At 47.1% G+C, this 13137-nt stretch overlaps 1 protein-coding gene across 1 annotated transcript; it reads left to right on the top strand.

Annotated features, from left to right (window-relative positions):
* Positions 1–412: 412 nt before the first annotated feature.
* On the top strand, positions 413–5339 carry LOC111238287 (transcriptional regulator Myc-2-like). Its single transcript, XM_022767716.1, has 3 exons — positions 413–617; positions 2080–2638; positions 3327–5339. Exons 2-3 carry the CDS (start codon positions 2095–2097, stop codon positions 3917–3919), a joined length of 1137 nt encoding a protein of 378 aa, XP_022623437.1. The 5' UTR covers positions 413–617; positions 2080–2094; the 3' UTR covers positions 3920–5339.
* The last annotated feature ends 7798 nt before the right edge of the window (positions 5340–13137 follow it).

Genomic DNA, 13137 nt, shown 5'->3' with positions numbered 1-13137 from the left:
AAAAATTAAGGTTTGAATGTGTCTTCCTTTCTCTCGGTTTGAACTGCCGCCCCGAGGCGGACTAACAGGCAAGCAGTGAGACAGGCAGTGAGACAGGCAGTAAGACACCCGGCTTCTCCTCACGATCCACGTGTGTTTCTGTCCCAACTTTTTACCCGCCACCATTTTCCTGGAATCCCGGCCCGCAGAGTATCACTCCGCCGAGAAGTCAACATAGACCCAACTTCAATCTAAAATTACCCAGAGTCGCAGTCGACTCGCTTTTTTCCGCTCGGACTCGATCGACACGTCGACCGACGCTGGTTTTACAGGCGATGGTTTGAATGTCTTTAACCACCTGTTGTGGGTTTTTACGTTTTGGCGCGATTTTTTGTGGCGGAAGGACACCGGGTGAGTCTCAGAGGTATATGATCCGTGAGACCCCGCCGGCCACACCTACTGTGTCTGGTAAAGGAGGAGACCGCGGATCAACACCATGCTGCCGTGCTGTGACTCAGACTTCACACAAAGACACGTTACTGTAGTTTGACGCTCTGTGGACGTTACAGGATATTTGTGCCGTTTCTCTGGTTCTGATCTTCACTGTGAACCGTCGTCTTCTGTCAGGACCGTTAAAGGTAAGGCAGCTGCACGCGCCCGGACTGCGGTTAGCTAATGTTAGCTAAGTAAACTGACACGTTGAGGTTACCTCACCGGGAGTTAACGGAGCTCCTGGACGTTTATTCTTTGTAAGTGAACGTTTCATGTCCGTTGACGTGGGTCACAGAGAGAGTACCGGTCTCACGTGGACTCCCGGCGTCCCTCAGCCCATGCCGGTTTTAAATGGCCCCCGCAGCGTGTTCCCCTTTTCAGCGTCTCTGTTGAACGGAATGTTTCTTCTACACAGAATCGTTGAGTGTTTGGAGCCTAATGGAGGATTTTAGTCGCTGTTGTGAATCAGGTTAAAATGTCCGTTTGTTAAACGGAGTCTGGAGAGTCCGCGGGACCTAACGGCAGAGGCTGAAGCGTCAGCGAGGCTGCGTTCAAGATATCATTCAGAAAGTAGTATTTCTTTTAATGCTCCAGTCAGTCTCCAGTTCCGCACCAGCTGTGCTCAGTCTCCGGTAGAGTGAGTGAAAGGCGTCCGTTAATCAGCATTAACAGTCGGTCAGTGTTGAGCGGGGAGACGTCATCATTAACACATTAATTACTTATTTTTACTGGACTGCATTTAAGGTAGGCTCAGGTTAGAGGCCGTGGTGGTGAAGAAAGACAGCCTGTCTGCACCGCACACACGACGGCTTTGTTCTCCGGCACAGCCCGCTATACACACACACACACACACACACGCACACACACACACTCACTCTCTCTCTCACACTCACACACACACACACACACACACTCTCTCTCTCTCTCTCACACTCACATACACACACACATACCGTAACAACCCATAGGAATATTATAGGAGTTTCTCACTGTACAGGCCCAGCTCTACTGTCCACCTTCAGCTGTGGAAGTAAAAACTAGTCCCGACGCATTTTATAATTTAATATATTTGTATGTTTGTAATAGAGGCAGAAGCTGCGCGCCCTGACCGGGGTATTTTAAGTGATAAGTGCTGAGCAGTGTTTTACTGTCTGTGGAGAAGTTATGTAGATCTGAAGTGTTGAACTGTTGAGCAACAGACACAGTAACATAGAAAGAGGGAAACTCCCTCTTCTGTTTCAGCAGCCGCTGCTTTCATTCACTTTCTCATAAGGAAATATGTAAATTGTGGAAAGAGGTGTAAAGTTTCTGTCTCCCAGCTGTTCTTCTGATGTCATGGGCAGGGGGTGATGCCCCCCCCCAACACACACACACACACACACCCGGGGTGGGGGGGAGCAGCGGGGCGGGGCTACAGTGATGTAAACACAGTTAAAAGGTGGCATGCTGTGGTCGGGTGTCAGTGTGGAGAAACTGGTTTAGACTTTCACTGCTACACGTGCTGCTGCTGGGACTGACCTGGTCCAACAGCGGCTGCCCCTCTGGATTTAAACTCTCAGCTCCACGAACTCTGACCTCTGTGTGTCCTGGTTTTTATTGTTGTTCCAGATTCTACAATCAAACATGTTGCAAAGCTTTGCTCAGTCGCAAGATTGGCTTTACTCGGAGCCGCTGCTCTTTGATGATGAGTTCTGCCAGAGTTTGATGAAGGACCTCCAGTCGCTGCCGACACCCCCCCAGTCCCCCCCCATGAAGGCCGGACTGGGCAGCAGCAAGCCTCTGTCCAAGGAGGACCAGCTGAGCTATGTGTCGGACATCCTGCTGGAGGACCACGACATGCAGCTGAACTGGAACTGCGACTTCTTCCACTCCACCGCCGCAGAGAAGGAGGGCGAGCCCAGCCAGCCCTGCCCCCCCCTGGAGGAGAGCGGCGAGGACTGTCTGTGGCAGTGTCTGACGGCGGACAAGAGTCTGGAGGAGAAGCTGGTGTCCTCGGTGCTCGGCTCCAGCCCCCTGCTGTCTGACATCGACACCAGCATCTTCGAGGAGATCGCCGGATCCACACTGGACTGCCAGAACCTGATGGACACCCAGGAGACCAGCGAGGCCACGTCAGACTACGGGTCAACAGGCGGCGAGCTGTCCACCTACTCCTCCAGTGACTCAGGTGGGTTCAGAGGTCGTCTCTGTAAGTCTGTGGCTCTGATCCAGGATCAGACTTTAGTCTCAGTCCTGCTTGTTATTGTGCAGCTTATCAGTGTCAACAGTCCTCACCCTCTCACTGCTCACCTGTAATCTACCTGTATGAGGTGTGGGTGGGGCTTCAGCTGCTGACTGACATGAGTAGATGAGAGGTTTTAAGGGAGATAATTGACTGTTTGTGTGTGTGACTCATGTTCAGCGAGAGTAGCAGCTTCATCCATTAACAGTAATGAGTCATGTGACTCTGAACCAGAGGAAGTGAGTATTGAACCGTCTGTGTTCATGTTTTAATGTCAGGTTGTATCTTTATCTCAGTTTGTGAATATTAACAATAATTATTATTATAATTAACAACAACAATAATAATAATAATAACAATAATAATATTAATAAAAATAATAATTATTATTATATACATTAAATATTGTAATATTATCAAAATGATTTATGAATGTTTTCAGTCTAATGATGGTTTAAAGGTTTAATTGTAATTAACACATGACTCTGAGCTTCTGCACACGTCTGGATGTTTACATCGGTGTGTGTGTTGTGTCTACACTTGTTTGTGCTCGTCTGAAGGTTGTCACACCTTCACAGGGGAAAGGTTAGAAGTCATGAACCTCTCTAACCATCTTTCCTTTCTCCCACCACAGAAGAAGAGATCGACGTGGTGACAGTCGTCCGCTGTCCCTCCAGTCCCTCCCCTCTGACCCCATTGGCTGACTTGTCTGTCCGTCAGCAGAAACATGAAGAGGAGCAGCGGGCTCTTCAGCGCCACCACATCGAGATCCAGCTGCAACACAACTACGCTGCTCCCTGTCCCGCCTCGCCGCCTCCTTCCTCCTCATCCAACAAGCGCTCGAGAGGGAGCGACGGCTCCTCACGCTTCCACCACTCCTCTCGCAGCTCATCCTCCTCCTCCTCTTCCTCGTCCTCGTCACGGTACCACCACCACCACTCGTCTAGGAACTCGACAGAGACGGAGGATGAGGAGGAGCGACGCCGGACTCACAACGTAATGGAGCGGCAGCGACGCAACGAGCTGAAGAACTGCTTCATGCGCCTGCGAGACAACGTGCCGGAGCTGTCGCACAACGACAAGGCGTCGAAGGTGGTGATCCTGAAGAAGGCCAGAGACTGCATCTACAGCCTGGAGGACGAGGGACACAGGCTGCAGACCAAGAGGGACAGACTGAAAGCCAGGCAGGAGGAGCTGAAGGCCCGGCTGGAGCAGCTGCACAGCTAATGGACCACTGTGTGTGTGTATGTGCTTATGCTTGTACAGAGACAGAGGGATGGGCGTGTCATGCTGAAAAGAACGCACAACGTTTGACATTTTAAATACTTGGTAACGAGGAGTCCGAACCGGACTCAAACACATCACACTCATCATTCTCAGGCCGACTGCTGACTGTTAGAGCAGAGGAGACAAGGAGAAGAGGACAGATGTGGAGGAGATGAGGACGGAGAGAGCGGGTGTTTGGCTGGACACACACTGACAGGACCAGGTCTCCAGGACTTGGTGGGTCAAATACCTGGAAGCCTCAGCAGCTGAATGAAACTTGAATATTGTGTTTTCAGGATGTCTTGTAGCCATAGCAACCAGTAATCCCTCCTCTCTGCCAGGTGTTTCAGGTTCAGGTGAATGTTCGTCAGTGTGTGTCCAGCTCAGGTTCATGTGTTATTGATGATACTGTATTGATCAGGTTGGATATTGTTCACAGCTCAGTTCACCTCAGCTCTCTCTTACCTCTGTGTTCAAGTGTTTGTCCGTGACGAGTCGCCTTGGTAACCAGCCTTCAGGTTCTGAGGGACTGAGCTGGAAGGAGAACTGGACTGAGCCGGACTCGCAGTCAGACAGGAACCTCTGTTTTATTTCCAGGCTCTGGGTGGGGGAAGTTGCAGCAGTGATACTGTGACATGTCGTTGAGCAAAGCGGCCATTTTGAATTACTTAAAACAATTAAATTCCCAGACGACCATTATCCAGTGGACATTACCGAAACATGACAGATGTTAGTCAGTGGCCCTCACCCTGTCTCTGTTCACATGATGATGACGATGATAATGTTGACGACGACGACATCTGAACCGTGTGAAATTAATGAGGGCCACTGACTCTGACCAGCATACCCCTGTTCAGAATCGACCGTCTTAGATGTGAACACATGATGTAACAGTGATGATGTTGGAGGTCAGAGGTCATCTTCAGGTGAATATCTTTGGGCTGGATCTGAAGTTGGATGTTTAATGGATTTTATTCTGAATATTATTATCCACCAATGGTTCCATTAATATACTGTTTTATAATGAAATGAACATACAACACAAGGTTTGTTTGTGTCAAATGTCTTAAAGAAACGTGTTCTTCCTCTACAGTCTGAGTGTACTTGAACACATCGTGGTTGGTAGGAATAATGACATGGAGGTGTTTAATGGTAAAAACCTGCTCTGCCTTGAAATGCATTCAGTTCAGGACTCTGTTTCCTTGTTTGTGTTGCTGTCTGGTTAATTCTTCTTCTTCTTCTTGCTCTTTGTTTCCTGAGGTTTTAACCAGACAGCAGCTTCTTTTTCTCAGCATCATCAAACCTACCTCCACCTGGCTGCAGTCGGGCTCTGTTTTTTATTATTGTACAGATTTTGTAAAATAAATATTTTATGTAAATATTTTTCTTGTATCATAAATTATTTTTGTCTTTTTTTCATTATTTTGAATTTAAGGATTTAAAGATGTTATGGTTTTTACCAAGCAGCACTTTTTTTAATATGATGTAATTAAAAAAATGAATGAGAGTTGGATGTTTGTGTGGTTTATCACACATGCACACACACATGAAAGTGCTGATGACTGATAATATTTAATAATAAATAATAAAAGGACTGAAGGATGTTGATCTAATGAAGCTCTTCATTCATTAGTCAGTTATCAATGATCGAACTTATCAATCACATCCTCACACTAAAGACAGAAGCTCTTAGAGAGGTGGTCTGGAGGACGTGGCCAGGTGTTTATATACCTGTCTGTCCAGACAGACATCACCGTGACAACGTTCCAACCTGTAAGTCAGAAACAACAGGTGTGTAGTTCAGATCAAAATGAAGTTTCAGTTCAAAGAAGGGTGTGGTCGGACGAGTCCTCAGGTGATAATGTAATGACTGATGGTCAGAAGGTGAACATGGAGTGAACTGTAAATAATCTACTTCAGGCCTCAGACCAGTTCCTCGCCGTCAGCCATGTTGATTATTGACTATTGAATCTTTGGGAGTCAACACACCATGTCCCGTTCTCTCCTGTTCTACCTGTTAGTTAGAGATTTCCTGAGAACTCCACAGTCCTCGTTCTCACCTTCACACACCTGTCCCCTCTGGCCCCTCCCTCCCAGGTGTGGAGATATGTGAATGTTTTCTCAGGGCAAAGTATGAGGCAGCAGCAGTGCAACCTGAGAGCCGTCCATGTGTCCCAGTGAGCATTCGGAGCAAGTGGACACGTGCCAGACAGGTGTGTGTGTGTGTGTGTGTGTGTGTGTGTGTGTGTGTGTGTGTGTGTGTGTGTGTGTGTGTTATACTCTCTATGTTATCTTGTTCCTGTGTTTCTGTTTAGGTCCCTTGGCTTCAGCAGACAGACCCTCAGTGTTCGATGTGTTGAGACGTCACAGCAGATGAGCCTTGACATAGAGAGAGAGAGAGAGAGAGAGAGAGAGAGCGAGAGAGAGAGAGACATTTATTCATTTATTTATTTGCTCAAGAAAAAAAATTCAAAAAATAAATCAAACAAAAAACTCCCAAATAAATCAAATCAAATAAATGAAACCCCACTCACTTCAACACACAGAACACAGCTGTTGTTTGAGGCTCCATGTCTTCTTCAACTCTTCCACACTATTTATCAACATAAAGAAACTGAAATCAGTTTTCAGTCTCGCCTTTAGCATCCATTTAAAAATGACCATTACATCAACATCTAACAAGTTTTCAAGCTTGATTTTCCTGCTCAGATAAATTCATTTGTTGTTGGGTTAAGCAAAAAAGAGTTGACATTTCATTTTCTTTCCTGTTGTACCTGAAGCCCAGGATGAACATCTGTTGTGAGAAAACCTCGTCAAACAAACCAAACATCTGGAACAAAAACCCAAACAGAGACAAGAGTCGACCACACTGTAAAAAACGATGAAAAACAGTCTCTGTGCACAGAAGGGACAGGTACTGTCACAACGGTCCTCAGGCCTTAGTGTTTTATGTCTGTCTTGTCATTTCCTGTTTTATTTTGGTAGTTTCCCTCTTGTGTCTTTACTCCCTCCCGTGTGATTACCTGCCTTCTCCCTAATGTGTTTCACCTGTGTCTCGTTATTCCCAACAGTATTTATGCCCTGTGTGTCCCTCTGCACTTCGCCAGTTTGTTTTCTTCCCCAGTGAGTGACTTACCAGCGTTTTCCTGCCACTCGGAGAGAGACCGTCTCTGTGACCCGTTTCCTGAGATCTGCCTGTTCCCTGTCGGTACCGTTGCCTGATTCTGCCTGTCGGTGTTTCGACCCTGCCCGCCTGACCACGTCTCTCAATAAACTGCCTGATTGTTAACTGCCTCTCTGGTTGTGCTTTTGGGTTCAACCTTCGTGTCTTGAGCCTGACAAGTATCAGCAACATCTGGATTAATCACAGCAACAGCACCGTGCAGAACCCTCCACTGTAAATCACCCACCCTCTTTGTTAATGGTGGTTTGTACAGAGCTGCACTCAGGTCTCTGAGCTTCTGTCAAGGCCAGGTGATCCTCCAGGGAGAGTCCACTCCACCTTTCAGCTTGTTCTGGTTTAACAGTTTTACTAGTAGATAGTACATTGTTTTACCCACCATGCTGCTCAGTTTGTAATCAGCAGCATTCACCTTCAACAACAACAAACCACACACCAAAACAGGAACAATGTTCACATCTGGCAGAGGATCAGTAACATCTGGCTGAATCAGTCCGTTACAATAAGCAGCCGTCAGTGACAGTTCAGAGGGAGTCAGCTGCTGTTTCCAGCCTCTCAGGAGGAGACTGATCACCCTGACTGACCTGATCCCCAAACGTGAGGCCAGACCTGCGGCGTTGTCCAGGTGTGGGCCACACACCTCCACCACACGGCCCAGCGTGAGGATCCGGGCCTCACACAGTTTCTGAAGCAGGGTCGGCCCAGCTTCACACCGGAGACGAGTCCCGTGAACCACTGGCTCTTTAAGAAGCCAGAACAAAGAGATACCGGCCTTTGGTCTCTCCTTACGGAACAATCCCCAGACTCTGAAAAGTCCTTTATAAAAACATGGAAGGTTTTCCAACTTACATCCATTAAGATCCATTAAAAACAGCGACTCAGCCGGACCCAGCCCACCACACCGCTCCAGTAAGGCTCGAGCTACAGGTCTCCAGAGCAGGTCAGCAGGTCCAGTCAGGAATCTCTGGATGAACTGGAGCCTGAAAGCAGCCCCCCTGCTCGCCAGGTGGACCAGACCATGTCCCCCTTCCTCCTTGGGCAGAAAGAGGACACTCTGTGGGACCCAGTGCAGACGGTCCCAAAAGAAGTCCACCATAACGGCCTGCACTCTGGGCAGCAGGTTTCCAGGAGGGTCCGTGAGCGCCAGCCGGTGCCACAACATAGAGGACACAAGGTTATTGATGATCAGGATCCGACCTTTAAAAGACAGTTTGGGTAAAATCCACTGCCATTTTTTAAGTCGGCCTTCAACTCTCTCCAGAAGATTCTCCCAGTTTTTAGAAGAGAGGGCTTCATCACCGAGATAAACCCCGAGGTATTTAAATCCTCCTCTCTTCCACACGAGGCCTCCAGGTAAAATCAGCCTGTTAGTCCGTCCCTCTCCAACTGCTAAGGCTTCACTTTTTCCCCAGTTCATTTTAGCAGAGGAGAGTCTATTAAAATCACTCACAGTGTCCTCCAGAACATTAATGTCACTTTGGTTTTCAATAAAAACAATAACATCATCAGCATATGCAGACAGTTTAAAACAATGTTCACACCCAGGAAAAGAAAAACCCGACAACCGTGACCTTAACTTGTGCAGAAAGGGCTCTATGGCCAGCGCATATAACATGCCTGACAAAGAGCAGCCCTGTCTGACTCCCCTCTGGACTCTGAATGGAGCTCAAACCACCATTAATCTTAAGTACACTTTCAATGTCATTGTACAAGACCTGGATCTTGGCTATGAGACCAGAGCTGAACCCAAAAGCCTGCAATGTCCGCCACAAGTACTGGTGCTCAACTCGGTCAAAAGCCTTTTCTTGATCTAGAGAAATCAGACCAAGCTCACAGCCCAAAGAACCAGAGAGGTTCAAAATGTCCCCAATCAGAGTAATGTTGTCAGATATCAACCTGCCGGGTACACAGTATGTCTGGTCTACGTGAATGACCTGCTCCATCACTTTTCTCAGGCGAACTGCCAATACTTTAGACAACAGTTTATAGTCCGTGCAAAGTAAAGAAACAGGACGCCAGTTCTTAATGTCCTGCAGGTCTCCTTTCTTTGGGAGGAGGGTGAGCACAGCTCTCCTGCAGCTCAGAGGCAACCTCCCTGTTCTCAGACTGTCCTGGAGAACCAACAACAGGTCCTCGCCAATGACGGACCAGAAAGTCTTATAAAAGTCTGCAGGAAGACCGTCAATCCCAGGAGCCTTCCCGCTCTGCAGACTCTGCAGGGCCTCCTGCAGCTCCTGAGCAGAGAGCTGCGCCTCCAGCTCTGCATTGTCCCCCTCAGAGACCTTAGGAAGGTCCACCAAGAAGGACAGCGCCACCTCTGGTTCTTCTTGGAACTCCGCCTTGTAGAGCTCCTGATAAAAACCGACAGCACACTGACGGGTCTGAGCCGACTCCTGCAGCAGCTGCCCAGTGTCAGACCGCAGAGAGTGAATCAGCCTCCTCTGACCGTTCTTACGCTCCAGACCAAAGACAAAGTGAGAGGGAGCATCCATTTTTACCACGTTCTGGAAACGAGATGGAACCAGAGCACCCTGTGCAGAAATACCCAGCAGGTCAGACAGAGCTGATCTTTTGCCTTTGAGAACTTGAATGTGTTCTCGTTCTCCTGTGGAGTCTGCTAAATCCTGCAGCTCCACCACTTCTCTCTCCAGAGCTCTCATAGATCTGGACATGTCCTACAGTACACTTTCAATGTCACAAAGTTGTTTGACCAGCTCACCAGCTCTTTCTCTAAAAGCTCACTTCTCAGGAAAGGGGGCAGTTTGGAAATGATGATCTTTTTAGCAGGAATTACAAATGAGGACTCTAATTATGACTCCACTCTCAAGCAGCTGATTTACTTTGTCTGTGCTGTCCAGAAAAATCACAACAGCACAGTTCATTCTATGTGCAGATTAGACACTTTCATACCCAACAATCTTAGCTACAGCTAGACTACACTCTTCAACCGAACACCCGACAGCCAGAAAGGATCTGACGGCGTGTTAGTTGCTTAAACTGGAGCTCAAGGGTTTTGGGCTCTTGCGGCGCGTTAGCCCTCGTCAGCCACTGTCACTCGAGGACACCTTACTACACAGTAAGAGATAAAATGCAAGTACAAGGTATAAAATACAAAATAATGGGAATAAATGTAATTGGACTCAAATAAATATGATTAATCACTGATGTGACTTTTGAGGTGGGATTTGAAAACAGGAAGAGAATCATAGTACGTCTGATGTTTAAGTGAATGGTGATTGTATTGTGTTCTGTGTGTGAAGTAAATGAAAGTTAAATGATCCTGTAAGAGTCAGAGGGACAAAGGTCAGAGATCAGAGCCTCACTGTGGAGGGAAAAGTTTGGAGCTTCATTTAAACACATCAGAAAAGTAGAAAAGCATGTTTGTGTTGAGTGGGCGGAGCCTAGCTCAGTTTATTTTGGTTGTATTCAGTGATGAGAGGATGTGGAGTGTGTGAGCAGGTATGTAGGTCAAGGCTAGTGACGGCCAGGTGTGTCAGATAACAGTTCAAGTGCAGTAAAAACCTTTTCATCAGCCAGCGACAGATTAGACACACACACACACACACACACACACACACACTCTCTCTCTCTCACTATCTCTGCTCACTCTGTTAAAAACATGTAGAGGTGAGTGGGTGGAGCTCTGCAGACTATTATTATAAGATTATAAAGGTGTGGTTCAGGGCTTCACTCAGACCTGGTTCAGACTTCTGGACCTTCACTCAGACCTAATGAGGGAGTCCAGGTGAGTCCAGGTGAGTCCAAACCAGCTGGTCCCATAGGCTCCACCTTGAAAATAACACCTTCAGGTGATGACCACTTCACTTTCTTTATGTGTTGAATCTTTTTTCTGACATGAAATTTTATTTTGTTCTATCCATGAAGGAGGAAACGTTTTTTATTTCCAAGGCCACAGCGCAACGTCTGTGTGTGTGTGTGTGTGTGTGTGTGTGTGTGTGTGTGTGTGTGTGTGTGTGTGTGTGTGTGTGTGTGTGTGTGTGTACAGTAGCTGACTGTATTTGCTTCTTGTGTGGTTCAGAGACCCAACTTCCCAATTCTGACTCATTCATTCTGATCCTTCACATCACGAGAGAGAGAGAGAGAGAGAGAGAGAGAGAGAGAGAGAGAGAGAGAGAGAAAACAAACGAGAACAACTTGAGTCTGACACTTTCCTGTTTTCTTTCCCAGCAGTGAAGGAAACAATGAGAGACCTCAGACATGTGAACAGTGTGTTACTGTAATGAGCTGAATATGAGCTGGACGTTAGTGTGATGTCACAGTTTGTCACTGGATGATATTTCTGTCTTAATTACAAATAGAAGCTGATGTTAAGAGTTTATAGACAATCAGCTGATTCTGCAACATGATGTGAATCTATAGAATCAGCTGTGAGCCACAAACCTGCTAACTACACCAGCCAAAGACAGTCCAGCTAATGTTAGCTGGTTTCTAACTTCAGCCTTCAGAGACTTGTGCAGCTGCTCTCTGGTTTGTGACTGAAGGATGAACTGTGACCAGTGACAGTTCAAACCAGTCACACCAACCAGTAGTTTTACTGGTAACATCTCCTACCAGTGAACCGCCAGCTGTGAGGTTTTAGAGAGATGATAAAATCAGTTTATCTTCAGTCTCTGTAGCAGTTGTGGTCCTTCATCATCATCATCATCATCATCATCATATGATGATGCTGATGTTAAATCTGCATTTAGCCTGGATGTGACTCAGCTGCCAGTAAAGCCACAGTCTTTCTAGGTTGTTCCAAGGCTGACACAGCAGCCCTACATTCGCCTAATCTGTAACCCATTACCCAGAGTCCTTTGCTCTGGTTCCTGGACAGGAGCTCTCCTGAAGGGCTGCCAGCTCTGATGATGCGTTTCCTGTCTGCGCGTCACTGGTTTTCAGAGCCATGTTAAAACAATAAAGCTGTTATATCAGAGCTGTGTGTGTGTGTTTTTGAGTGTGTGTGTAGTAGTTCCTGTTTCATGCAGACAGATGTGATTTGGGAGTTAACTGAATCTCAGAACCTGGTCCAGGAGAATAATGGTGTAGTTGGACGCTCAGGACCTGAATCTTCAGCTTCTGTCATTAGTTGTGTATCTGTGTGTTCATGTTTAAATGTGTGAGGTGTTACCTGCTGCAGGTTACAGCCCCCTCCTCACCTCTTGCTCCCCCCCCCCCCCCCCCCCCAAATGTGTGAAAGTGTTGTCATTGAAACGTCATTAGCACGCTGAAGGAAGCAGCAGACTGTCTGTGTAACACGTCAGCTGTGAGGAAGACTCCGCAGAGTCTGCTTCCTACAGATCCAGATCAGATCCAGATCAGATCCGGATCAGGGTCCTGAAGCTGTGAACACCATGTTTAACACCATGTGCTCTGACTGAACTCAAACATCAACTGTTGTCTAATAATGTGAGAATTTCTTTAGCTACAGACACAGCAGCAAATTAAAATCAACATGTGAAAGACTCTCAAGTAAAAATCTGTGAAAAGACGACAGGTGTGATCTGAGACACACCTGGGGAAAGGTGGACTTCACTGTTAGCGCTGAGGGTCTAACAGATCCAGGTTCTGCACCAGGTTTCAGTCATGGACCTCTGTAGATAAGAGATGTGGTCTGGACTGGTTCAGGACTGAATCAGTTTTTAAAAAGACATATCCTCTGTTTTTTGGAGTGCATTCTTCTTCTTCCTGCTGATTACATTACCCAAAATGCAACTTGTCTGTCTGCTCTTGGTGAGGTCACCAGCCTCAGTGCCGACACTGTGGTTCTTCCAACACCTGGACACAGACTGGTGTAGAAAGCTGGTGGACTTTCCCCTCAGATCACAGGTAACTGACTCAAGAACATATTCCTCCTACTTAACCACAAGCACCTGAACGCATCGTCAGTTCTCAGATGTTCTCTGTGACAGATCACGGCTCTGGAAAAACTATCACACCCTGCAGCTTTAACCAACACAAACCTGAAGCTCGTCACTCACCTACACAAATGTCATAC

The sequence above is a fragment of the Seriola dumerili genome, unplaced genomic scaffold (assembly GCF_002260705.1).
Source record: "Seriola dumerili isolate Sdu_G_001 unplaced genomic scaffold, Sdu_1.0 BDQW01001254.1, whole genome shotgun sequence".
Taxonomy (NCBI): domain Eukaryota; kingdom Metazoa; phylum Chordata; class Actinopteri; order Carangiformes; family Carangidae; genus Seriola; species Seriola dumerili.
Note: the sequence above shows the minus strand (reverse complement) of the source record. Positions and strands in the feature narration are given on the sequence as shown.